Raw genomic sequence first — 26,070 nt, forward strand, 5'->3', positions numbered from 1 at the left:
GTTGATCGAGTGACATAACGTGTTGGAGAAACTTGAAAGCTCACGTTCACAAAATCGCACAGTGCCGGAAATAAAAAAGAAGTCACATATCAAAGTCGCTGTGAAAAGCCGAGTTGTAGCCCACTGTCTGAGTGTCATATAAAAGCTTATAAGGGTACAGAGAAAAAAAGGCACACAGTGGGGAAAAAGCACGAAATGTCACCTTTAATCTTGACATTTCCACTTTAATCACGTAGTTTATTTTGTCATTTAGTAGAACATTATAAACTTTATCTTAAAATCGTTTAATTAACCAGTTTCTCAAATCACATCGTAATTAAAGTAGCACGTTAAATGCTTTGTTTTGTATTTGATCTTTTATGTACTCTATGTGTGTGAATCACTACTTGCTTTTTAAACCGGCTCACTTCCTCCAACTGGACACAGAATCCATTACATTCGTGATATTACAGCTCTCTGAATAACTAAAACACTGAGATGTATACGTGATATCATTTTCATGATGATAGGAGTTAAAGCACGTTATTAAACATGGGTTTCACTTCGATGAAATAATTTATTGCAGCAGTACTCAGGAGCGGCTCTAGGCTTGTGGTGGCACTGGGCAGAGGAAGAATCGGTGGCTCCTTCGCCCGCCAATGTCAGTAAGGTAGCTTATGCACAGTGGATGGCCACGTCCGTTGCAGACACTGCATAGCCGCCTCGTGCTCGTGACACAAGCATTTAACTTTTGCCGAAATTTGTCGCTGTGTTTTTAGCTATGTTGTTATTTTCTCTTTCTGTTTTATATTCAATATATATTGGTGTAGCCGTCACTGCAGTCAGTGCTTTTCTTTCCCCAAGTTACCAATCGCCAAACAATCAGTTCTGTAATAGACGTTAAGCCATCTGTAAGCTTAGAGCGCCGATTCTTCAAAACGTTTAAGGAACATTGAAATATCTTCGTAGTACATGTTTAATTATTCTATCCTTAACCACACTCCAAGTGAAGAATATAGATTATTTAAATGAAGTTAAAGTTTTGTCTGTATAATTTAATAAACATATTTTGCTGCATTTCACCTTAAAACACTGCAGAGCCATAGCGTGTCTTTATGTGAAAACAGCCGTGTCAGATGGGGTTGTGTGGATTGATTCTGAACACGACTGAGAGAATGAAAAGTGAATGAAGAAAAAAAAAAAACAAAGCTAACCTTTACAAGGATCATAAATTACACTAGCTGTTACAGACTGAAATCAAATGTATGCTTTTATTCTAAAATAGTAAGAATAAGAGCAGTTTACTTCTCAAAACGGAGTGGTGCAGGATCAAACTCGCAACCTTTTGCTTCCCAGTCAGTAACTGATTGTATTGCTCCACGGAGGCGGTCGTAATAAGCAGGTGTCAATGTCACATGTTAAGGCGGCTTTTTTTTCTACAGCTATATTTTTGAATAAAAGCGCAATTGTTGTGTTATATTTGTACCTTTTGTGAAAATGTTTCTTTGATATTTGGACTTCAGGCTTCATACATTATATAGTTTATGCCTACATTTTGTCATTTACTACTAGAATATAAAAAACGTTTCTGTTTTAACAATGTGTTGACACAGATTACTGTAGAAACGGAACAGACATGAAATGTGTGTGTTCCAAACAACGATCTATTATTTCCGCTCTAAAACTCCACTTCACTCCCAGATACTCAATCAAGGCATGAGCTGGGAGAAGTTTGTGCACGTTCTAAATTGGTGGGGGGATGGAATAGCTGGCTGCTTCTAGATTCTCTTTATCAGCACATTTAGAGGATAAAGAACGCTGGCGAAGAGGTGTGAAGGGATTTAAGAAGCGATTTAAGGTGGGACGTATCTACGAGTTTTTTCATAGGCTCTGGTAATTCTAGTGTTAAACGTGGTATTTTAGTTAATAACATTTATTAATTAACTGACTAACTTAAATTAAAAAAAATTCTCTAATGATGGATTTCAATATTACTATTATTATGCACTTTTTAAATTTTCTGTTATATCTGATGTTAAAACCATATTTTCCAGTCTTGATCTACAAGGCCAATGCAATAGTATTGAAGATTCTGTCTTAGCTTTAAATTCATCATGTAAAATGGTTTTAGTCTGTTGCTCCCCTCAAAATACGCTGTAAAAAGGGAAGACTTGCTTCATGGCTTAATGATGCCACACAGCAGCTGCACCATACCTACAGGATTGTTGAAAGGCAGTGGAAGAAAGAGATGCTGACTGTACCTATACAGTTTTTTAGGATCTCTCTGTTCAACTTCCAGGAAGCTTTTAAGAAATGTTAATAGTATTACTTTTATGATTTGGTTCCCTCTTATTCTAAGAAACCCAGGATTTTATTTAATACAATTAATGCGGCTATTTACCACCATTCAGAGATGGGATTAAATAGTACTGTTCATTTATGTGAGCAGATTCTTTCATTTTTTGTCAGCAAAATTGATACTATATTGTATTGTTTCAAGGGTTTATGTACTTCCTGTTGTTTGTTATGGCATTGTTTTAAAATCTTTTGATGTTGCTTCACTTTCACAGCTAAAAAGAACTATTAGACCTACTTTTTGATATCTTGGGTCAAGCATTGTTGGCTATTAAAAATGGACCAATTAGTTACAGTGTGCACTCATTTTTTAAACATACAGTGGTGCAAACCTGTCTTAAAAAGGCAGAGTAACTGTAAATACTGGTATGTTATCTAATATTCGCCCAATTTTCCCAATTGCCATTTTTGGAGGAAATGTTATAAAGAATTATTTATACTCATTTGGTTGATCATCTTAACTCCAATAATTTATTTGAGATCTACCAATCTGGCTTTAGGCATTATAATGGTGTTCAGACTGCCCTCCTGAAAGTATTTAATGACATCTCTCTTATTACTGACTCAGGTGGGGCAGCAATCCTTGTCCTCTTAAACTTTTCTGCAGCTTTTCACATTATTGATTATGAGATCTTATTGTTGTGGCTTCAGCATCTGGTAGGGCTTAAAGGGGCTGCTCCTACCTGGTTCAGGTCATATGTTACTAATAGACACTTTTCAGTAATTTCAATTCCTCCTTTTCATCTGATGCTTCAGTTAAATGTGGTGTTCCTCAAGGATCCATTCTGGGTCCTATTTTATTTTCTATATATTTCCATCCTATAGTTCACAATTTCTCGATCTTAATCAAAATAAAATAGTGCTGACTTTTGGTTTTGAACTTCATGGATATTTGCAAACCTCATGTTCAGAATCTTGGGGTTATTTTTAATAGTAAACTCTCTTTTGAGAAACAGACTAATTCTGTAGTCAAGAGCTGCTTTTTCCATTTTTGTCTTTTAGCCAAGGTTAAGCCTTTTTAAATTTCCTAGGAATCTTGTGAAAGTTACTACTGCTTTTATCTTTTCTCTGCTTGATTACTGCAACTCGTTGTATTCTGGGAACAGCAAATCCCTCATACGCAGGTTGCAGCTGGTCCAGAATGCTGCTGCCCGTTTTTCGATCAGGGCAAGCAAGTTTGATTTTGTATCTCCAATTTTAGCCTTTTTACACTGGCTGCCTGTTAGTTTCAGAACTGATTTTAAAATATTGCTGCTCATTTTTAAATCAATACATGGGTTTGCTCCCACTTCTGAACTGTGTGTTATACACCAGCCAGCCACAGTGCTTAGATCTAATGGTTAGTTGTCTCTTGTTGTCCCTCGTACTAACTGCAAAACTAAGGGGGACAGGGTTTTGCAGCTGCTGTACCTCATCTATGGAATTCTTTACCTTATTACATTAAGGAGTCACCCTCAATTGAACTGTTTAAAACTAGATTGAAGACACATTTCTATTCTCTAGCTTTCCATGGCCTTCAGTGATACTAATGGTTTCTTCCACATAGTCATTTGTTTGTTTACAATTTAAAGCTAGTTTGTATTCTGTTTATTGCATTTTATTCTATTTATTTTATTTATGTGTACTGTAAATTTTATTGTAAAACACTTTGGCAACAGCATTACTGATGCAGTTTTAAATGCACTCAATAAATAAATTGACTTTGACATATCTGAGTAGAGCAAGTTCATATTTTCACAAAAGTACAAACAAGATGATAACTCACAGTTGAAAATATGGCTAGAATATTAGCTGTGAGTAAGACTATTTGGAATCCAACTTCATAGATAAAGAAAGAGTGGAATGCAGTTAAAGGGAATGTACTACTGAAAATGCAAGGCTAAGAGAAAAAAAAATTACAAACTCCAGCTAGAAGTTGTCAGACAAATGCACTTGGGAGAAGATTGATGGTTCAAATTATGCTATTTCTCAGTTGGACTGGGAGTTGGCACTGCCATCTGATGTGTTCTCATTTTGTCCCACTGCAGACCAGTTGAATAACCACCCAAACAAAGACGTCACCACCAACCCACCCCTCATGAAGTCACTTCTTTCCATCCCTGATGAGAACTTCCTCTTCAGAACTCACCTACTGAAGAAATTACTTGGACTTCCGGCCATCTTGATCCATCCCGGTACTATTTCAGTCATATAAATGTCTCTGTATTACCCTCAGTTCTGTTTTGAACTCTGTTTTGTAACATGCTTTTTTTTGCTGTTTTCAATATATGGGTGGCCATCCCCAAGCTTTTTTGCATCCCCTGCTCTCCTTATTACAATGTATTTACTCATATTTGTCCTTATCATCTTATCAGATTTGAAGAGATACTGTATCTCTCCATGTCTTTGAAAAATCCAGTTTTAGATATAGGGTGAAGTCCATTATATTCTGATAAACTGCTGCATGAAGAAATATATCTTTAAAGAGTTTTTTTACTGAATGTGTTTGAAGCTGTAGCGTGCATCAGATATAACACTGAGTATCAAAAATAGTAATTAGTACTTACTGTGATATGTACTTAAAATGGTTATGCAGACATAAGTAATGGTTTTGCTATATTTTGATATCTTATATATTGTTATAGGCTTTCACTTACATACACTATATGGGCTGAAAAGAAAGGTATTTTGAAATGGAAACATCCAGAGAGAGAGTGAAAAACAAGATTACAGTAGAAGCCCTTGAAGTTCCGAGACTTCTTAATTTCTCAGGAAAAGTTTGGAAAGAAGAGGCATATTTTCAATTGTGTTGTTCATTTGGTAAAGGTAAACCATAATTGTAAAAACCCGATAAAAGGGGGCATCTTCCTCAATGTGCTGTTACCTATTATGTCTTAGTGCTCTTTTGTTGTATGATGAGTGATCCAGTCTATGGACCTGTTCTCGAAACTGAGCTACTCACATATAGCTGGGTAGATGAAACCCAAGACTCAGACAAGAAATTTGCCTTTGTTCTTATTTGTACTACAGACTCCTGTTTGATGATGTAGTGTTTTGCCTTTACAACTGTTTGTTTCAAGAACATAAATCAGCCTTAAAAGCTAATAAGAGTGTTATTTTTTTTGCTAACATTCAAATGATTTTTCCTCTGCCACCTGTTTTGAGGTATGCGTGGGTATGTTATTGGGTTAACATCAGGTTGCAAGACAAAAGAGAATATACACAGGGAGTATATACACGTACGTCACTATTTGTGCAAATCAAAAGTCTGTCTTTTATGTCTTAATTTAAACTCATTAGAGGTAGCTAAATAACAGCTGTATGTAAATGCTTGGGAAGTTCATTTTAATTTTTTTCAAACTAATATGCTACTTGTGATCGATAGAAAATAGATAAGTAAACTGAAAATGTTGGTAAACAATAGCATTGCACAGGCATATGTTGTAAAAACCTTTCTTTAAAAGCAGGAAGAGCGATAAAAAGATTTTCTGTAAATTGGAAAACCGGTAAAATATGAGTAAAAAACTAAATCACCAAAAGAAATAGAAAACAAAAGTATACTTGGAAACCAAATGTAAAGATTTCTGTTTAAATATTTCAATTGTACAATTTAAACTTTCAGATAATTAGGAAGCAAAATGAGAAGAACACTTAACACTAATGTATGAAGACTGAGTGCTTTGTCAAGGATACATTATAAACATCTCCAAATATAATCAACATATCATGATTTAATTTTCATATAAACAATATCTATAGATAAAGATCATACAAGATTATGCAACATTTATATTTTGTAGACAATTGTATATTTTAAATAAATATAAATGCAAATTTTGCATGGGGAAAAAGTAAGTACACCCCCACCCCCATCACTAGCTCAAATATCTAAAATTACAATCAATTTCAAATGATTAGAAATTTGAGTGGGTCTTGGAGACCCCTTATTCAAACTGTAAAATCTCAATTAAAGACTATAAATCTTATTTAAACTGTTAACTGTCGCCAGTCCACCTAACCTACATGTCTTTGGACTTTGGGAGAAAACCTGAACACCTAGATAAAACCCATGCAGAAATGGGGAGAACATTTAAATCAATGCAGGGAGGACAGGGGACACAAACCCAGGTCTCCTTACAGAAAGGCAGCAGCATTACCACTGTGTCACCGTGGTTTGAAATGGGTTGTGCATGCAAGACTTCCTTCAAACAATCCACAGCTGAATAAATTCTACAAGGAGAAGCAGACAGTTATAGGAAGTGTTTACTTGAGGGGGCAATATCAGTTACTGAAGACAAGGGTGGACTTATTTTTTCAACAGACAGAAATGGGATTTCTGTTAATTTTTTCTAGAATAAATTATTGCAAAGTCAATTTTTTTTATTTTTTCAGAGAAAAAGAAAAAGAAACAGATATATATTGTCACACACGTATGTTAACGTTTTGTTTTGTGGCGGTTGGCTGGGGGCTTATGCCCAGCTGGGACGCCTGGAAGGACCGGGAGAGGGATTATACCTCCCCTGTGCCATGAAAGGGCAGCTGCCCTGGTCTGTATGGGGGCCACGGGAACCGAGCATGGAAGCTCAACACTATTGGGGCCCATGGCCACCACAAGGGGGCGGCCGGAGGACTGAGAAGCCCTTGATGTCAGCACTTCTGCCACAACCAGAAGTGCTGCTGGAAGGAATACCAGGGACGCCCGGAGTGCTTCCGGGTGCTCATGAGGCACTTCCTCCACACCAGGAAGTGCCGCAGGAAGATCGTCATAGGCCACCTGGAGCACATCTGGGTGGATATAAAAGAGGCCGTCTTCCTCCAGTCAGGAGCCAGAGTCAGGAGGAAGAAGACAAAGCTCGGAAAAGAGGAGCAGAGGCGGTGAAGGAAGGACCATTGAGAGGCCCGGGCTTAAGAAAAGTGTTTGGTGCAGGGGACACTGGGTTGTGTGCAGGACAATTCTGCAAATAAACCCGGTGTAGTTTGGAACTGACAGTGTCTGTCTGTTGGTGTCCGGGCTGGTTTCCCACAATCTCCTAGTTAAAGATTAAAGAAAAATACATTTTTTTGCTATTCAGATACTTTTGCAGTATCTTTCTTTCTTGTTTTGTTATTTATTTTTTCTTATCGTTCATCATTTTGCATATATTGAACACATGGTCTCAAAATACAACCCAGTAAGAGAATGACTAAATTTGAATGTACTCAAAAAAATCTTAAAAAAAACAGTTCTCCAAAATGTTGTTAAGAGGATTATCCTCAGTTTCTAATTAGCTGCACAGTAGTCTTCTGTATACTGACTGCCTGACAATGAGCATTTGCCCTGGAAACTTGCTGCTAGATACTGAAGAAAGCTATCTCGCTGTAGTTGTCATTATGTTCAGATGAATAACCGAGAGTAATGAACTAAAAACACACGCTTGGTCACAGTAATGCAGAGAGGGGATATTGCTGAGAATGTTGTCTATTTGCCTTTCTTTTATCGGATTAACTGTGCTGAGAATCATTGCAACAAGCTTTGGTATTCTACAATATGTTTTAGTTTTTTAAATAAAGTTATTATAGTATAATATTTCGAAATATATAAAACACTTACACTAACACTTAAGTGTAAACATACAGTATACCTTTAAGTAATTTGTGCAGAATGCTGAGATATTTTAAACAGTATTCTTTGAGTGCTTCAACAGAACAATTCCATGACAGCATAACAGCAAAGATCTTGCAGCAAATTTCTTGTAAGCCTCAAAACTTTATGCCATTTCAGATTCTTGAATATTCATCTGAGCAAACAAAGCTACAAAGTTACTATCTACATATCATAACAATAAAGTGCAGACTATGTTGCTAAATAAATTCATTTTTCAGTTTAAAATGGAGTAAGAAAAAGAATGTGCCTCTTAAAGAATGCAAACATTTCATTTGGACTGGTAACTAATTTAACCATAAATTGCAAAAAACAATCACTTCAACTTAACTAAAATTTAAAGGACTCTGTATATTTATTTTAAGGACTATAAACTGTCCAGAGGAGAAGCAAATCAGTCAGACACGACTATATTAATGGAAGCATTTCAAGCCCTGATTGTGATGAAGTATCAGGCTTCATACTTTAAATTTCAACTTAGTTCTTCACTATGATAAAATTTCCTTTATTTCCTCTCTCATGTCATGTCCTGGAGGCAGTGGCAATGCATGCAAGAGTTAATGAATTGTCAAGCTAGGTGTCTAAAAGGGTAATACTTGGTGAACAGATTTAAGAAGAAATTTCCAAAAGAAGAAGGGATGGCAGAAGAGTGATCTGTAGTCATAGAGTCTCCACCATTCCACATAAATAAGGTGCATACAGCCAAGCTGATGAAATCTGTGGCCATCGTTAAGACACAAACCTGCTCAATTTGAATATGAATCTCAAGCATGTTAATAACTTGATGATGCTTGTGGAAGAAGGACCATAATTCTCCTGGAATGTTTACAAACAGATCATAACAGCTTCATTGACCTCATCTCCTTCCACACTGTTACTCTTTTGCTTTTTTGCAGACATTTTATTGATGTGAATGAATCTTACTATGTAAAAATGTATTCTGGCCATGTGGAACTGTGTTTATTGTAAATTGTGTTCCATGCAGTTGCTAGCACCATCTTATCTGAAAAAGCACATTTTATTTTTTATTTAATCAAATCAAATCATTGCTTGACTCAAGTAACTTTTGATTTCGATTAATTGAACTTGACAGTAGGTCATGAGTTCTATTACTTATGGCCAAAAAGACTGTGACACTAGTTACAGCTGGTAAATCAGGTGGCACAAATGTGAAGCTGACAGACTGAAATAGCAGCTGGTAGTGTTTTTTCTGCTTGAAACTCAGAAAATCTAAGAGCTGATTCATTTTTTAGGTATGCATTGCTATATTGTTTTTTCAATCATTCCAGTAGACAGGTTTGAGGCTGCATGCTTGTAAGCTTAATAACATTACAAGCGCTGTCAGAAAAATCTGAAGAAACAATGTTCTACATGTTACATAGCTTCGGCATTTATTCATGCATTTCAAAAGTCTGGTGCAGTGTTAGCACAGATTTGATTAATCTAACTACACTGTACTTTGGAAGCTGTGCTCTCTGTAATTTGTTCTGATGTCAACAGCCAAGGCAAACTCATTGTTTTTCTGTAGAGATTTCTATGGTTTGTACTCCTTAGAAAGTTCTACCACTGAAGCTTGAACACAAATGCGCACAGCCATTTTTGCACATGTTTTACAAGATAGTGCATGTCTTCATGTTCTTTTGTGGCTTAAGGCAGATGACTTGAATGTAACATTCTGAAGAACACTTTTGAAGAATTAATTTGCTTTCCTCTATTTAACACAGGAATGATACTAATTTTATATAGTCATTTTTTTTCTTCTTTAGCTGAATGACTTATCCTAGATTATTAAACTCTCCATCTACTGTGTGAGCCCTTGAAAGGTTTCAAAACTCACATTAGATTGCTATTTATTGATTTTTCTTTTTTATAACAAAGTACCTTTTAAATTAAGAATATGACTCTTGTGTCTCAATAATACAAAAGCAGTCCTTGTAGATAGATAGATAGATAGATAGATAGATAGATAGATAGATAGATAGATAGATAGATAGATAGATAGATAGATAGATAGATAGATAGATAGATAGATACTTTATTAATCCCAAGGCGAAATTCACATACTCCAGCAACAGCATACTGATAAAAAACAATATTAAATTAAAGAGTGATAACAAATGCAAGTATAACAGACAATAATTTTGTATAATGTTAACGTTTACCCCACCAGGTGGAACTGAAGAGTCGCATAGTGTGGGAGAGGAACGATCTCCTCAGTCTGTTAATGTAACAGGACAGTGACAGCAGTCTGTCGCTGAAGCTGCTCCTCTGTCTGGAGATGATACTGTTCAGTGGATGCAGTGGATTCTCCATGATTGACAGGAGCCTGCTCAGTGCCAGTCGCTCTGACATGGATGTCAAACTGTCCAGCTCCGTGCCTGCAATAGAGCCTGACTTCCTTACCAGTTTGTCCAGGCATGAGGCGTCCCTCTTCTTTATGCTGCCTCTTCAGCACACCACCGCGTAGAAGAGGGCGCTTGCCACAACCGCCTGATAGAACATCTGCAGCATCTTATTGCAGATGTTGAAAGATCCCAGCCTTCTAAGGAAGTATATTTGCCTCTGTCCTTTCTTGCAAAGAGCAACAGTATTGGCAGTCCTGTCGAATTTGTCATCCAGCTGCACTCCCAGATATTTATAGGTCTGCACCCTCTGCACACAGTCACCTCTGATGATCACGGGGTCCATGAGGTGCCTGGTCCTCCTAAAATCCACCACCAGCTCCTTGGTTTTGCTGGTGCTCAGTTGTAGGTGGTTTGAGTCACACCATTTAAGAAAGTCCTCGATTAGGTTCCTATACTCTTCCTCCTGCCCACTACTGATGAGCCTACGATAGTAGTGTCGTCAGAGAACTTTTGCACGTGGCAGGACTCCGAGTTGTATTGGATGTCCGATGTATATAGTCTGAACAGGACCGGAGAAAGTACAGTCATATTGTAGATGAATCACCAACATAAATATAGGCAGACTACCAATAACTGGCTGAGCTTTAATCTGAATGTAGCTCAAGTCTGAGAGAAGGGGTAGAAATAGGTGGGTTGAAAGCTGCATGGTGGTGCGGTGATTGCTTTTGTTCTCTCACAGATCGTGGGCTTGACATCACCTGGCTGCTGTCTGTGTGAAGCTGTCATGTTCTCTTTGTGTACACATGGGATTTTCTCCAAACACACTTATTTTGTTCACACATTGTGCACATTAGGATAACTGACAATTTTAAATGGTTGCATGTAAGTGGGCCCTGCAATGAACTAATGTTCAGGGTTGGCTCTGACCTTCAGCCAGATATTTCAGGCATACAGTCTGGCTCCCCATAACTGTTCATTGAAATGATTGTTCTTTAGAAAATTAAAGTACAAGTGTTTAAGAATTTTAGTAGAAGGAAAAGAAACTGTAGCAGTGTAAAAATTCCAGTAGTATTGGTCTGCAACAGCCGTCTTTCACTCAGCTGTATCACAAACACAACAGAAAAAAGACCAGAATATTAAATGTAATTATCAGGCTCTAATTTTGGATATCTAAGACTCAACAGCAATCAATGTAGGCACTCTTTTATTCCCAGTATTTAAAAAAATAAATTGCAAAGTGGGTGCAAGTTTAGGTTTAGGGCCTTATTTGCTCTAATAATTCCACTGTATTGATGTGTATTCTATTATAAACGTGTATATACTTTCTCAATTGTTGCTTTATGCTATTAGTTCTGTAGGGAAATAATGTATATCTGTATTTCCTTGCTGTAAACAAATATACTTTCCACATTAATAATAAAGTCTATATCATAATATTGTGTAAAATAATCCAAATTCATAAAAATATCAACTCTAAGCAATACAGATATGCCAATTAAATAGCAGTAGGCACTTGAAAATAAACAGAAAGCATTTGAATAAGATCATGCAATCTGTGTCTATAAAGCATAAATAACAATACAGCCAATGCAATGGAGCCATGGGTTTCAAATAAATATAATCAAAAAAAGTTACAATACTTGAATAATACATTATGCTCTGAATTTATACATAAAATAAAATGTAATTTGATTTCCACTATCTTTGGTATCATTTTAATAATAAAGTTGTTCTGCTTTCCAGTCATTCCAAAATGGTTCTAATCCATCTGTTAATGTCCCTTAAAGTTATTTCTATCCAGGTGATTTGTGGTGTCTTCTTTTTTTGAATTATTTTGTCATCAACTCAATATTAATCCTAACAACTCTTTATAGAATCACACCCTGGAGAGATATTTTATCCCAAATGAAAATACACTAAAAGCGTGCACTCTGCCCAGGCAAGTGGAGTATGAGTTGTTAATCAGTATCCCTCAAAATCCCTAATACAAAATGAATCAAATGCCGCTCTATGCTACAACACAAATCATTTTTACTCCTCTCAAAAGCAGTCACTGGAGCATGATTTGACTGTGAAGTCATTAGAGAGTTTCATAACAATTTAGCACTATTCTTCAATTCAAATTAAATCTAGACATTATTGAAAAAAATATAAAAAAAGTACAATCATAAAATAGAAACAACAGAGTTGTAATAGATTGTAATACCATTGATTTCTAAAGTTCTGCAATTTTACACATTTTAAAATTGCACCCAAAACCTTTTATATACTACTGACAGTTTTTATGTGAGCAAAAAGCTTTAAAAAAATGAACTAAAACTGCACACGTATAAATCCCCAAGAGTTAACATTTTACCTCAAGCTAATGAATTGGTCAGTAGGACCCTGTTAAAAATTACTGCATACTGTTTCTCTGTAGATGGATAAATGGATCTAAATTAAATATGACAGGCCAATTACAGGATAATGTTGAGTTTTCATTTCATATTCAAGTTCAGCAGTTTTCAGATTCAGAGTTACAAAGATCTAATGCTCTGTTAGCCTATAAATCATTTATTCTTCTATTTTTCAATCTACAAAAATTGGAATATCAGGTATGAACTCACTAGAACTCAATAACATGAAGCCATTTAGTTTCTCATAGCTTTAAAAAAAATATTAATTTTTAACATGCATGGACTATCTACATAAACTTGACTTAGACTTTGTTTTCCTAATGTTCCTTTTACCTTACACATACTTTCAAGTTTTCCTTCCTTCTAACTTAGTTTCCATCCCTGCAAATCCTTGGCAAGACTCCTCTGTTCTGTGTAAATGGCATTCTAAAATAAATGACAATTTTTTTTTGTTCCCAGGAGACACATAATAGGCACATAGTTACTACATACTTGAATCTCTAATATTAGTTTCATTTCAGACACCACAACATCAATGGCATAACAGTTCTTCAAAATGTTTTCAACCTTTTCAATGCCGGTTGTGTTTTTTTTTTCTTTATATTCTAACAACCTCACATGTAACACTTATTGTGAAAACAAGTATAATGTGAATGTAATGACATGATCACCATTGGATTCATAATTACAGATTAGATCTAATATTAGCAAATTATCTTGTACTCCTTAAAAACTGAAAAATTCTATATCATATGCAAAATACTGCTACTCATGTGCCAAAACATTAAGTCAAACTATCAAGGATATCGGATTATGGTTTTTAAATTTTATTCATTCATTTATTGATTTATTTTCATTTTAAATGTGAAGAAATGTTGTACCCTTATCAATTTAAAATATATAAGCTAAGCTACCACCGCCTGCTGTCACTGAAAATCCTTGATGTTACAATTAAAAAAATCAATCTTTATCTTGCTCTCCCTCTTCCAGCTTCACAGCAATTTTCCAGGATAACCACATTTAGCCAGTTGCCTCCTGCCAAAAACTGGTTTATTGTTTGATAGTCTTCCTGATGCCAAATGTCTTTACATGCCTCTTACAATAAGGAAGATGGACCCCAGGTCACACTTGCTTTCAAATAAAAAAATACTTTAAACATGAATTATACTGCAAAGAAGGGGCTAAATTCTAGTTTGGAAGATTGCAATGCCTTAAAGCTTTCACTGTAACCAACACTGTAATTAGGGGGCAATTTGTGTCTTTAATTAAATGTCTGGTTAATTTACTAGTTTTGTATGTCCTGAGTCAGTATGCTAGTATGCTGTCAAATTACATTCATTACATTCGGTTTTAAATTAAGAACCAGTTGCCACTTTGAAGATGAACCCTTAACTAAATCAAGCTGCTGGTTGTGCTGAATTTCTGATACATGTATGCAGAATTAATAAGATACAGAAAAGTGAATTAATATTGTTATTATCCGGATCAAAGAGGTGGGTTGGTTATGTAGCCTGCTTATTTGATACTGACCAAGAGTTTAAAAAAGAGTAAATAGCAATGAACAAGTTCAGTTGTAACCGATGCTTAATGTAGTGACAAGACAAAAATACTGTTTTGAGCCTATCATATTTTTAAAAAATCCTAAAGATGCAACTGATTTGGTACACTTGTATGCCTACCCTGGCAGTTATGCTTAACCACATCTTTGAACATCTTGAGCAAGATGAAAAATCTAAAGACATCTGCCCATCAAGATGCTAATGCAACATAGGGTTGTTTCAAGCTTTTTTGCTTAATTTTCTGAATTGCACACAGCAAATTAGACTGAACTCTACTCTGCCATATTAAAATGCTTTTAATATACGTTATACAACTAACAAGGCTGTGTTCTTCTCTTTCAAGTAAAATACATTTTGTGCATAAATGAGTATTGAACTTTATTTTATTATCATGCAATTTTAAACATGCTGATGATGGCTAATCTAATGCTTGGTATTTTAAAATCTGAAAAATCATGTTTTATTTATGGTTTCATGAAATGGTGGCTTGCTAAATGTGAAGATAATAAAAGATATGGTCATACATTTTGGAAGGAAAAAGTCAACAGCTCCATCTTCTCTAAATGAAAAGTGATGGAGAATATCACATACTACAAATATTTAGGAATCCATTTTTTGATTCTACTTTGAAGACAATTAAGAAATTCTATATTTTTCTTACACATACTGAATGAATTCAGTGTTAGTTTCTGTATTTCACAGATTTTCTATATACTTTTTTGCAGACCGTCCTCTTATTTGGTCTGATATGTGTTTTTGGAAACCTGTATGGCAAAGCTAAACTTGTAAACTGCAAAACTCAGCTGCTCCTGCAATATAGGTTCAAAGTAGAGGAGCTGTTGTGGAACAGCTAAATGCACTAGAAATGTTTAATGAAATTCCTAATGATCATGCTTATTTCTTGAACTATACTTGTAATTTATCCATACTGTATGTCAAATTGATAAAAAACTATTCTACAGAATAAAAGTCGTGCAGTACCCTTCAGAAATTAGTTAAACACTAACAGTTAAGAATAGTTCAGCAAGAAATAAAATGAGTTAGCTATATCAAATAAAATAGTTACATTGTTTTAATAATGAATTTTATTTACTTACATATACATGCATTAGAGTAGAAACATTATGACCCAACAACGAAACACATACCTGTATTGCTATAAAGAGAAGATGGAAAGTCCAATCAAAAATACAATCAATCCAGTAAATCACAGAAAGGAATAAGATTTTTAAACAACACTGAAAGCACCACTCTTACCCAATACAAAGAACTAATTAGTAACAAAAATCCCGTAATGTTTTAATCAATATAAGGAAGTATAATCACAGGAGTTAAAAACAAACCAGATTTATTACAAAATAATATTAATGAATTCTTCTAAAGAATCTGTAAAGAATTCTGCAGAAAAAAAATGCAATTGCTTCTAGTTTTAGGAAATGCAAGATATTGTTTTACCAAGGAGTTATGAGGGATTGTTCCAGCTAGGAAGACTAGTCAATGTGTTAAAAATATAGAGAAAGAAAGATAGAGAGATTATCATTAGTCTGATCCCATCTAATATACTGTAACTCCGAACACTGCTTTAATAGAATGTGGAGTGATTGTAAGTCCAATGCTATCTGATTGACAAGAACTCACCTTTGCTCAAAACGTTTTCCATTTAGGATATCCACAAAATGTTTGCCTAGTAAGGCCAGAATTACATGGTATTTGCATTATTACAATTAGGGCCCATTCCCTGAAACATTTTGAGTAATTTTAATCTGGAGAAACGTGAATGTTATGAATAATCAAATTCGGATACTTTTAGGAGTTATTGATAGAGTGAACTCTTTTACAGTGTGGCTAAGATCTTCTAGTGGGAATTACTATGACACTGATTGAAAAATCTGGAAATACTTCCAATACTGTTGTATTTAATAATTAAAAAGATTTCCAAGAGTGTATGTTGATGGAGGATTAGGGTTTAATCGAAAACTATGAAAGTTACGGAAATTCTATATAACAAAGTTCACATCTTGTAAACAGATAAATAAGAAAGTTGAGAGAATTCTGCATTTGCAATGGATTTTATTAAAATGTTAAAAAATAATGCCATTAAAAAGATCTCTTAAGGATGAGATACACAAAAACTTTCTTGAGTTAAATACTTAGAGAGGGCTAGAATGCAAAATTATAATGTAATGGAGCAGCAGAATTATTGGTTCCATATTCTAAGTGAATGAAGCACAAGCTGTTTACTAGCAAATTGTTAGTAAGTATTGTTAACTGGTGCACAGAGCACAGATCAAGGAGGACTTCTTAAAAGATTTTCTTCCCAGAATCAACCAAGTAGTGCATTTTTAGCACTTTCTGCATCCTTCGATTGTATTAAATTATGTAAATTCTCAACATAATAGTACAGTCATAAGTCAGGCAGTGTCATGCCACCTTCTTCGATCTACAGAATGTAGTATCATTCTATGATTATGTGGCCTTTCATATAAACAAGCTAACAAGATAACAACAGAATCAACCTTTTTAGAGAAAGTTTTTTTGAAAAATATGAAAATACTCGGAGGAAAAATAGTTTGGAAAGGTTATGCATTTTAACAAAAGTAGGGAGACCTAAAGAGTTTGGCAAACTAAATATGAACATGTAATTTAAACTAAACTATGATTCACATGACAAAAATCATTTATTGTCTAAAAATAATACTTCACTTCATACAACCTAGAGTAAATTATATCTTTCTTATAGTGTGGTGCATACTTCACCACCCAAGACTGCAGATTTTTAGTTGCTTTTACTGAAAATTATACAGTCCACTAGTGTTGATCAGCGAATTTCACCAAAGCATTATTCGCAGCAAATTGGCTGCATTTGCATTCACCCTTGTTTGTCAAATTATTCACTGATAATTCAGCCAGTTTGGAAGAACTTTTTTTTCCCAGTGCCCCATAATGCTTTGTGAGGCTAGCTCACTATTTTCCGGAGCTGTAAATTGGATGGGACCAACCCCCCAGTTATACAATGCTGATGCATTACAGACTCTGTGGAACTTAGTTAGTGGTAGAACAGATAAGTCAATAATGCAGATTCTCAAAATTTTATTTTTATGAAACATATACATTATAAATAACGAGTTATCTCTGTTTGTCACCAAATGTGCAGGTCGATCTTCAAGTTTCACATCAGTGTAAGAGAGTGAGTACCATGCCCTATGCATGCATAGTTAGTCATGTGAAGATAAGAAAACAAACCTTGAAGGAGCCTGATGAAAAATACAACAGATATGAAATGATAACAATAATGAAAGAATTATTACTATTTATAAGACTTTTCTATCTATTTAATAGAAGAAAAAGTGCAAAGCATCAGCACAGACAGTTTGGAGAACCTTCATCATGACTTCAAAAAATAGAACAAGTCAGCAGTTTAAATCATGACAGGCCACTTTGAATTTTCTTCCTTTAGAAGACATACTTTTTTTTTTTACTTTTGACTATGATTTCGGCATTTCTGCTTATTTTTTTTTTTTTTTTTACAAATTACTGTATATGATTGCTCGTCTCTGACTGCGTTATTTCTACTTGGATCTCATTGAAGCACGGTGGTGCAGTGGTTGGCACTGCTGCAGCACAGCTCGGGCTCACCTTTTTTGCCACAATAATTGGTCCAATATAGTTGGCAGATGTTTCCCTAGCCCTCAGGGACACTTTAAATATGATTGAACCATCATAATCCAGTCAAATCTAGTTCAGTTAGTCCTTCTTCATTGACTTCAATGCAGTTCGCCGATATTCACAAACACTTTTGTGATTTCTCCAAACTCCAGGCGAAGCGAACACCATGGAGTTTAGTCATCACTAGTCTCCACCCTATAGTTTATTGTTTCATTTAATTTTTCTGTTCATTTCTTGAATTTTTCCAAGATAATGTAAAAAATATGTTTACATAAAGTCAAACTACTTTGTTTCTTGAAGGATCCATCTAGAAAATAATCTGACCTTACTTAGATCTTTTGTATACTGAATTGTTATTAAGATGAAGATTATCTTTTTGAATTATTTAAACGCATTTCCTATCTTTTCAAATTGTGTGCACCACACAATAAGTGAGCCTCTGTTGGCAATATATACACAGTTTATGATTCTATATTGTTAATATAAATGAAGAGGGCCACCAGTTGAAACAACGCAACACATGAGTTATCTTCCCTTATTTATAATGTATACCATATTTCATGCTGACTAACCAAGATGCAATCCCAATTTTGCATGCTACTGTATCAATGAAACCTTTGACTTCAGGATTAAATTTCCCTGCGGATGCAATTAAATGGTTTTTGAAATGCTAAGCAAATAATGTAAAATCCTTTGTTACTTTTGCTGCCTTTGTTTCTTGTTCTCAGAAGTAAAAGGTCTCCTTGACATGGAAACAGATATGTAAAAAGTACTGTTTTTTTCCTTATGACAACATGTGTTTTTCCCCTATTAATTCACTCCTCCTAAAGTTATACATCCACTTCTAGGTAGTCTTTCACTTAAAACTTTATCTTACATTTTCAGTGTTTGTTCCCTTTATATTTATTTTCTACTGTATGTCTGAAAAGTTTGTAAAAATGTTTAATTATGCTTTGTTTTATTTGGCTAAGTAAGCCAATATATAAAACTGAGTAATGGACAAATATCACATTGTACAGACTACAAGGGACTACTGCTAAAGAAATATATACATTAAAAGTTAGTTCTTTTGCAAAACAGAGTTTAGAGAACAACAAATAAGAGATAGTTTAGAGAAGAACAGGCTGTTCAGACTAGTCAACTTGTTAATTTCAATTACGTTAGTTGCTTCAGAGGTCCTTATGCTATGTAACATGATATCTTGCCAGTTGCAGTACATGTTAGAGGCCTGTTTACTTATATAGGTGAAAAGAGTTCTCTTTAGCTCATCTGGATAAGCTTACACTTATGACTGAGAGGCCCTGGGTCCGCGGCCAGCTTCTTAGTGTGAGGACGTGAAATGAAGAGAAGCAGGACACTCAGTTATTTCTTGTTCTACACTCTGAGTGAAGAAATAGTTTACAACAGTAATGCAAAATATATCTTTCACTATTTTCTATGTCACCAATGTGACCTCTTAATCACTTTTTGCTAAAAACAAACAGATTAAAATTCTCTGGTCTTTCTTAATAGCCCATGTCTTTCAGTCCTCAATTAAGTCTAGCAGCTCTTCTATTAGCATGTGTCTTTTTTGTAATATTTAGACCAAAACTTTAGCTGTAATTCTACAAGTTACAGTACATTCACAGTTTAAGCATAAACTCTCTTAACTTCTACTCCAAACAAAATTCTGTGTGACTCAGGATCCTACTAGCCTTTAAATTTGCTCAAGTACAAAGAATTTTATTTTTGACAGTTATGAATCCACTAAGTGACAGGTGATCATCGGATATACCACAAACACAGAAACAGAATCATGGGCAGCACACGCTTGATTGCTGACTTTTATTCAGGACGATCCATGGTTCTGAAATGCACTATGGTGGTCTGCTCTGTAAACATGGGTGTACAAAACCTAACATGCTCAATGTGCAGACCAAGATGATTGCACTAAAACACAAAATGAAAAACTTGTAAAGAAGCCATTTCTAATAACTGGTCTATGAATGTGAAATGATCAAAAACAAGAATGTTATATTCAGTAAATCAGTAGTTACAGAAATTTTTAAGTCAGAATTATTAAACAAAAAATTCAAAAATCCAAAAGACAAAGCAAAAGTGAAAAAGAACAAACTTTACAGTCTACAAACTTGTAGATGCATAGGAAGAAGTCTAGGTAGCTTCTGTTGCATTTGTAAGTCTCCATCCACTCCATCATGCAACAGATACAGATGGGACAAGTCTAACTGAGAATTATTTCATGACGCTAGGACTCCCTGAAGTTGTTCACAAAATCAGCCTCTAGTGTCAATCTGCCCATTATATAATTAGTTTTAGTATTTTACTTCCTCTGTCATTATTCCATTTTGAGGGTGGTGTGCCATGTGTTTTGGTCTCAATCTGACTAGTCTTTCACAAAAGGTAAACATCTACACGAAGGTTTCAATAAGTTTGTTCTAGCAGAATTTCTTCATTTAAATAGCAAATCTCATAGAATAAAATATATACTAACAAGCAAGCAAAAACATTTTTAATAGTAAGAGCAGACATTGTCAAAACCTGAAAAAGGGTCAAGAACCAAATTGTCAACCACACCATTACAAAGGCCGATATGTGACACAAAAATCGAGGTTGAAAAATATATAGACAAGGATCAAAGAACAAAAGCATTCAAAACATATTCAAAATGCAGTAGGCAAAAAAGGTTTGTTTTGGAATTCAACAGCTTGTATTAGGTAGCAACATTTCCAAGGAAATTTTAACCCCCAACGATTAATTGAACAAGGATTCTGACCTCCGAAGACACACCCCTAGAGGCAGAAAGGCAGCACTAGCAAACAAAGCACAAAACAGAGCAGATTAAAACCTTCTGCCCAACATGGTAATAAAAAAAAGAATTAAGGGTTATTTACAGATACTAATGATAGATTCATAATCTAGAGCACCCAAAACCATCAATAGAAGTGTAAAAAAACACCAATTGAACTAAGAGAGGATGGGGTAGTTGTTAATAAGAGGTCCAATACAACAAAGACCAAGAAGTCCTTCTTTACTCATGGAGTGATGGAAAAGCAGATTAAACAATAGAGATTTGTAGTTGAGGTGAAAACCTTAGCAACTTTCAAAAAGTATCTAGATGAGATATTGGGACAATTTAGTTTTTTGCTAACCAGACCAGCTTGACTGATAAATTGCTTTTGTTTGTTGTCAAAGCTCCTATACAAAATATGTCATAGGCACCGCATAAAAAGTGCCATTTGTCATAACACAAAAATGATCTTTAGTTTGAAAAGAATGAAAAAGAAGCAATGGCATTTCATAACTACACCTCACAGGTGTTACATGGCATGATAATTGTCTGAGAATTATAATAAGTGGCAAAAGATCAGGAGATGATTTTCATAGATGAAGATGTTGTCAGGGGCAGCAAACAATCAAAGCTAAGAGATCAGAAATTAATCAGGCCACCAAGAATCAAAGGAAAAGACATTATTTAGGAGTTAAAGGTGAGATGAAAGCCAAAAACCGGTATTCAATGCTAACATTAGGACCTGCTTGGAAAATAAGCTAACTGCATTAAAGAGATACAAAATGTAGAGTATCCTCCGACAGATGGAACATTTTACAGTCATTGTGTATTTATAGTGTCACCTCCAGAATGTCACAGGCATGACGGTCGAGGTCACATGACACATCCTAACAGTGTCACGTAAACAAAGAAACTCAAGAGTTATAGACTTAAACTTAACCAAATTAAGTCTAAATGAGAAAAAAAAATCAAAAACTGAATATACACACAAAAAAAATATATGGAGATTAAAGGACAACATTAAAAGACAGTAATGCAAAACGCCTTTTCACATTTTCAGAACTTATCATACTGTGTTCATACTATAAGCCATAGATAAAACACGCTGTAGCTTACCTTACATAAAGGGAACGCTTCTGATTGGTTCGTAGGGATCCTGATCCCGAGCTCATGCTGTGATTCATCATCTGCTCCCGCAAATCATGGATTTTTGCTTCAAACCGCCCGTATTCTGAAAGAAGAAAATTAACTTTTTTTAAAAAAGCTTATGATTTGGAAAAGAGCTTCCTTTTATAACTTGACTGTAAAATATTCTTTTTATTAAATTGTATTAAATATATTTATTAAATATATCATATCATATTACAGTTACAGGGATGATCACAAAATAATTTCCTTCATATTAATCATGTAGGGTGAAAGACAAATCATACCAAACTGGTACTAAGCTTCCCAATATTTGCAGCTAGTTTATAGCACCACGTTATGGAAAACAAATCAAGTCCATAAAGCAATTTGGCTCATCAGTGATCTGAATCTGAAAACACAATCCCTAACTGCCCAATCATTTTCTGTAAGACCTCGTCTTACAGTGATTGCTTGACTGGAAAGTTCTAATGATTTCTTGCTCACACACATGTTTCTCTTTGTGGAAAATGAGAGGATTCAACAAATTCTAATTTACTGCACATATATTGTATTGGAAATCATTTTCTAGTCTCCTGGGGTTTGTAATTACTCTTCGTGTATATCTCTGTAAATCGGATCACTAACGTTGTTTGTTTTAAAGGAAAGCTGTTTTCTTTTTGGTTAAAAGAAGACAGTACATGTACTTGAAAAATAAATAAGTGTAATGCATCATTTAACAGAAAAATAATCCTATTTTGAAGTGAGTGGAAGGGGGGCATGGCAGTTAGTTCTGCTACCTTATAGCTTCAGAAGACTGGGCTCACATCCTGCCTGTGGGGAATATACACATCCTACCCATGTGGCATGGGTTTTACCCCACTCACAGTTTCATCCCATTTCTGAGAGATTTCTAAGTTAAATTAATTGGGAATTCTAAAATTATCCAAAAACTGTGGGTGTGTGTGAATGTGCCCTGCATAAGTGGGTGAAAAAAATAATAGATGGTTGCATTTTGACAGTCAAAATGAAGAATTACTGAAAGAATTAAACTGGTACATACTAAAACACAGGCTGGAAAATTCACATTTTTTGACTTTACTAATATTATGCTGCCTAATTTCTTTGGAGAGATAAAAAATATGTAAACCATCACAAACAAAGCACAGTTTAGTTTGCAATGTCATGTTAGCTTACTTGAATTAATGCACCCATTTGTACATCTCTCTCCCACATTTATACACAATGTAGAAAATAATTCCCAAATTGGACTACATTTTTTTACTTATTCAGCAGACATCAAATATATATTACAAAAGTCAGGATGCGCACAACATACATAAGTGCTTGAGAAGACAGTGCAACCTTAAAAGTAATTGTTAAACTACAATAAATGCAATACCGCAGTTAACAGCTGGGCTAGGCAACTAATGAGCAATCTATACTGATGTGCACAATAAATCAAGGGCAGACAGGTTCAGGGAAATCCCTTTGACATTTAACGTAGAGCCAAGTGCTTGAAAATCCTAAGTTGTCAAAGTGAGAGGATTTCTGATACTGAGGATAAACTAACTTGTGAGAGGCAAGGATGAGAATAATCCAATCTTTCTAGCTTCTTTAATGAGAGGAAGCACAGTGAGAAGGCAAGCTTAGGAAGAACAATGTCTTTGGGGAATAATAAATGAACAGACGTGAGGCTAAGGTAGTGGGTAGCACAGCCATGTAGGACGAATGATTGGAAAAGGGTGTTTGTTACTGGATCATAACAGCAATGAGAAGCTATAGAGTTTTTTCAAGAGTTTTAAATAGGTGAGTAATGCAAGCAGAGTGTGGAATAGAATAAACCAGAAGAGAAATGACATTCTGTAGGTTAGAGAGGCTAAATATCAGTTACTGGGAGTGCTATTGTAGACAGAGCAAAACCATTAACAAGACGCTTAAGAGGGTTAAATTCTTAGTTGCAATTCTAAGCAGCATGCCACACTGAGTTGAATGTGAATTTTGTTTAAAAAGATGGTTGAAAGGCTAGGTGCATGAAAAGATTTGTTAAGGTTTTATTTATGTTTAATTTCAAAAAAAGTTTGTAGGTGCATTTTAAGTATACAGTAGCATAACCTACACTGTAGCAATGGAATATAGATAGGTTATGAGAATATATAAATGATATCGAAGAGAATATTTATGTTTGTACTGCCAAATGTCATAAAGCATAAACATGAATATATTTAAAAAATAAAATCAATCTGCATCACTTTTTGTCTACATCTTTAGGATCAGTCATCATTTCACATCCAACAAACTTTATAAAATGAATGCCAAGGGTTAAGATCATCACATTTTCTTTCATCTTTCCATGAATATAAAGTATATTTGCAGAAGATATACACACAGCATCTGTTCAAAGTTTCAAAAATTAATATAATTCCTTATACTGTACCAAATTTGATTTTTACATCCAGATTTTCTTCCAAGGAACTCACATTTTGAAATTTAAAAAATCTTGGAATTTCAGTCACACATGTAAACCAAATTTATTTACCAATTTTAACCACATTTTATTAAAAGCAAAATTATATTTTCTTGGAAAATGATCTAAACTATATCTACAAGGACTATTCAAACATAGGTACTTGGGATTTGTGTACAAAAATTGAAAATATCTGCAGCTGATAATACAAAATGAATAAACAAGGTGTCCTTTATGTGCTGTCTGTGTTTTAAAAGTATGTTCATCTTCTGGGACACGGTACTTTGTACATTTAAATGAATGGTATTTTGTACATTTTGGTGTGATTTTAAGCTTGATAAAATTTTACTGAATGAATTAAAGCTTACATATGGAAAAAGAGCAGTAAAATGTTTTAGGCTATACTCAGAAAACATTTCCATGACAATAATGACTCTATAAAACTAAAATAAAGAAAATTCATTTAAACAAAACAGTGCAATGCAAACCGGAAAGAAACAACTTGTTTCAGTAAAATAAATTTTAATATCATTATAACCTGACAAGCAACAATATTGGGTACTAATTCCAGCAACAGACAGTCAAAAAATAAAACTTAACACCCTTCATGACTAACAGAGGACAAATTTAATAGTATCATATTAACTGAATGACTGAAATGTGACTGTCCCCTGTTTCAGGTCACTAGTATGGAATTAGAGCTTGCAAACTGCTATAAGCTAGCTGCGGTTAAAAAAATATTGATGGGTAGCATAAAGACAAGATGGCATGTTTCAATTAAGTACTTCTGAAGAGAATGGAAGGATTACTAAGGATGAACCATTAAGTATGTTAAATATTATTTTCAAATTGGGCTCCACCACTAAGAAGACAGTACAAAAGTAAATAAACAAATGAGAAAATAAAAAGGATAATGGTGGCATGGTCAGTATAATCATCAATATTAAAATGATCCTTAAAAAGAAAGCCTTAGCTTTTCAAGATGTAGTTTCAATCGATGTGGTTTTCACTGCTAACCATAGAATGAAACTGAAAAAAAATTAACTAGGAAAAAGCAAAAGGTTCAGTGTCTTTACAAGGAATATGTCAAATAAAAAAGAATGTCAGAATATCTAATAAAAAAAATCAAATCTGTAGTCTGCATTATGCCATGGGTTCTGAAAACTGTGGAAGAATTAATGATAAAAATTGCAACATATTGAAAAACCAACTAAAAGGTAAAAATGAAGTCAAAAACTAAGATTCACAACAGTGTGTAAATAACACTTTTCTACATAATCTTCAAAAGGTATTGCTTGTCTAAGTAACTCCTAACATTTGTGTCTGAAAGCGTTACAGTAAAGAAAACTAACAACCTAATGCAAGATATCAAGCACCTACATTTGCCTAATGAAGCAATCAAACTAAATGTCAGGGAACAGTTCAATTCCATATAAAAATAATCCTCTAACTGAATGAATTTACAGCAACTCTGCCATGTGTAGGAGTTCTCTGTGGACTCCATCTACTAACTCTTCCATATGTCCTTTCAATCATTCTGCATATTGCCTGGTACACTGATCCATTGAGTCATAAGATTAGAAGTGCTGCAAGTCTTCAGATGATGAACTGTTAGACAATTAAGATTTTTAACCTTACACATCATTTAGTGCTACATCACCTCTTAACTGGATAAGCAGGTTACAAAATGGATCAATTGATGAACATTATGTAATGTTTAAAGCACATTTCTGTAATAAACAATGGCTGAAAAATGTGATGTGTAAATAT

The 26,070-nt window shown here is 34.5% G+C and overlaps 1 protein-coding gene across 31 annotated transcripts in view; it reads right to left on the reverse strand.

Annotated features, from left to right (window-relative positions):
• The window catches only part of dlg2 (discs, large homolog 2 (Drosophila)), a 1,682,723-nt gene that overhangs the window by 142,936 nt on the left and 1,513,717 nt on the right, over positions 1-26,070 (reverse strand). For all 31 annotated transcript variants that reach the window (XM_039744362.1, XM_039744355.1, XM_039744358.1 and 28 more), the window contains one exon: positions 21,825-21,939. In XM_039744362.1, the coding sequence (XP_039600296.1) occupies positions 21,825-21,939 (115 nt within the window). The remainder of the gene's footprint in view (positions 1-21,824; positions 21,940-26,070) is intronic.

Source organism: Polypterus senegalus, chromosome 2 (assembly GCF_016835505.1).
Source record: "Polypterus senegalus isolate Bchr_013 chromosome 2, ASM1683550v1, whole genome shotgun sequence".
In the NCBI taxonomy this organism is placed as follows: Eukaryota; Metazoa; Chordata; class Cladistia; order Polypteriformes; family Polypteridae; genus Polypterus; species Polypterus senegalus.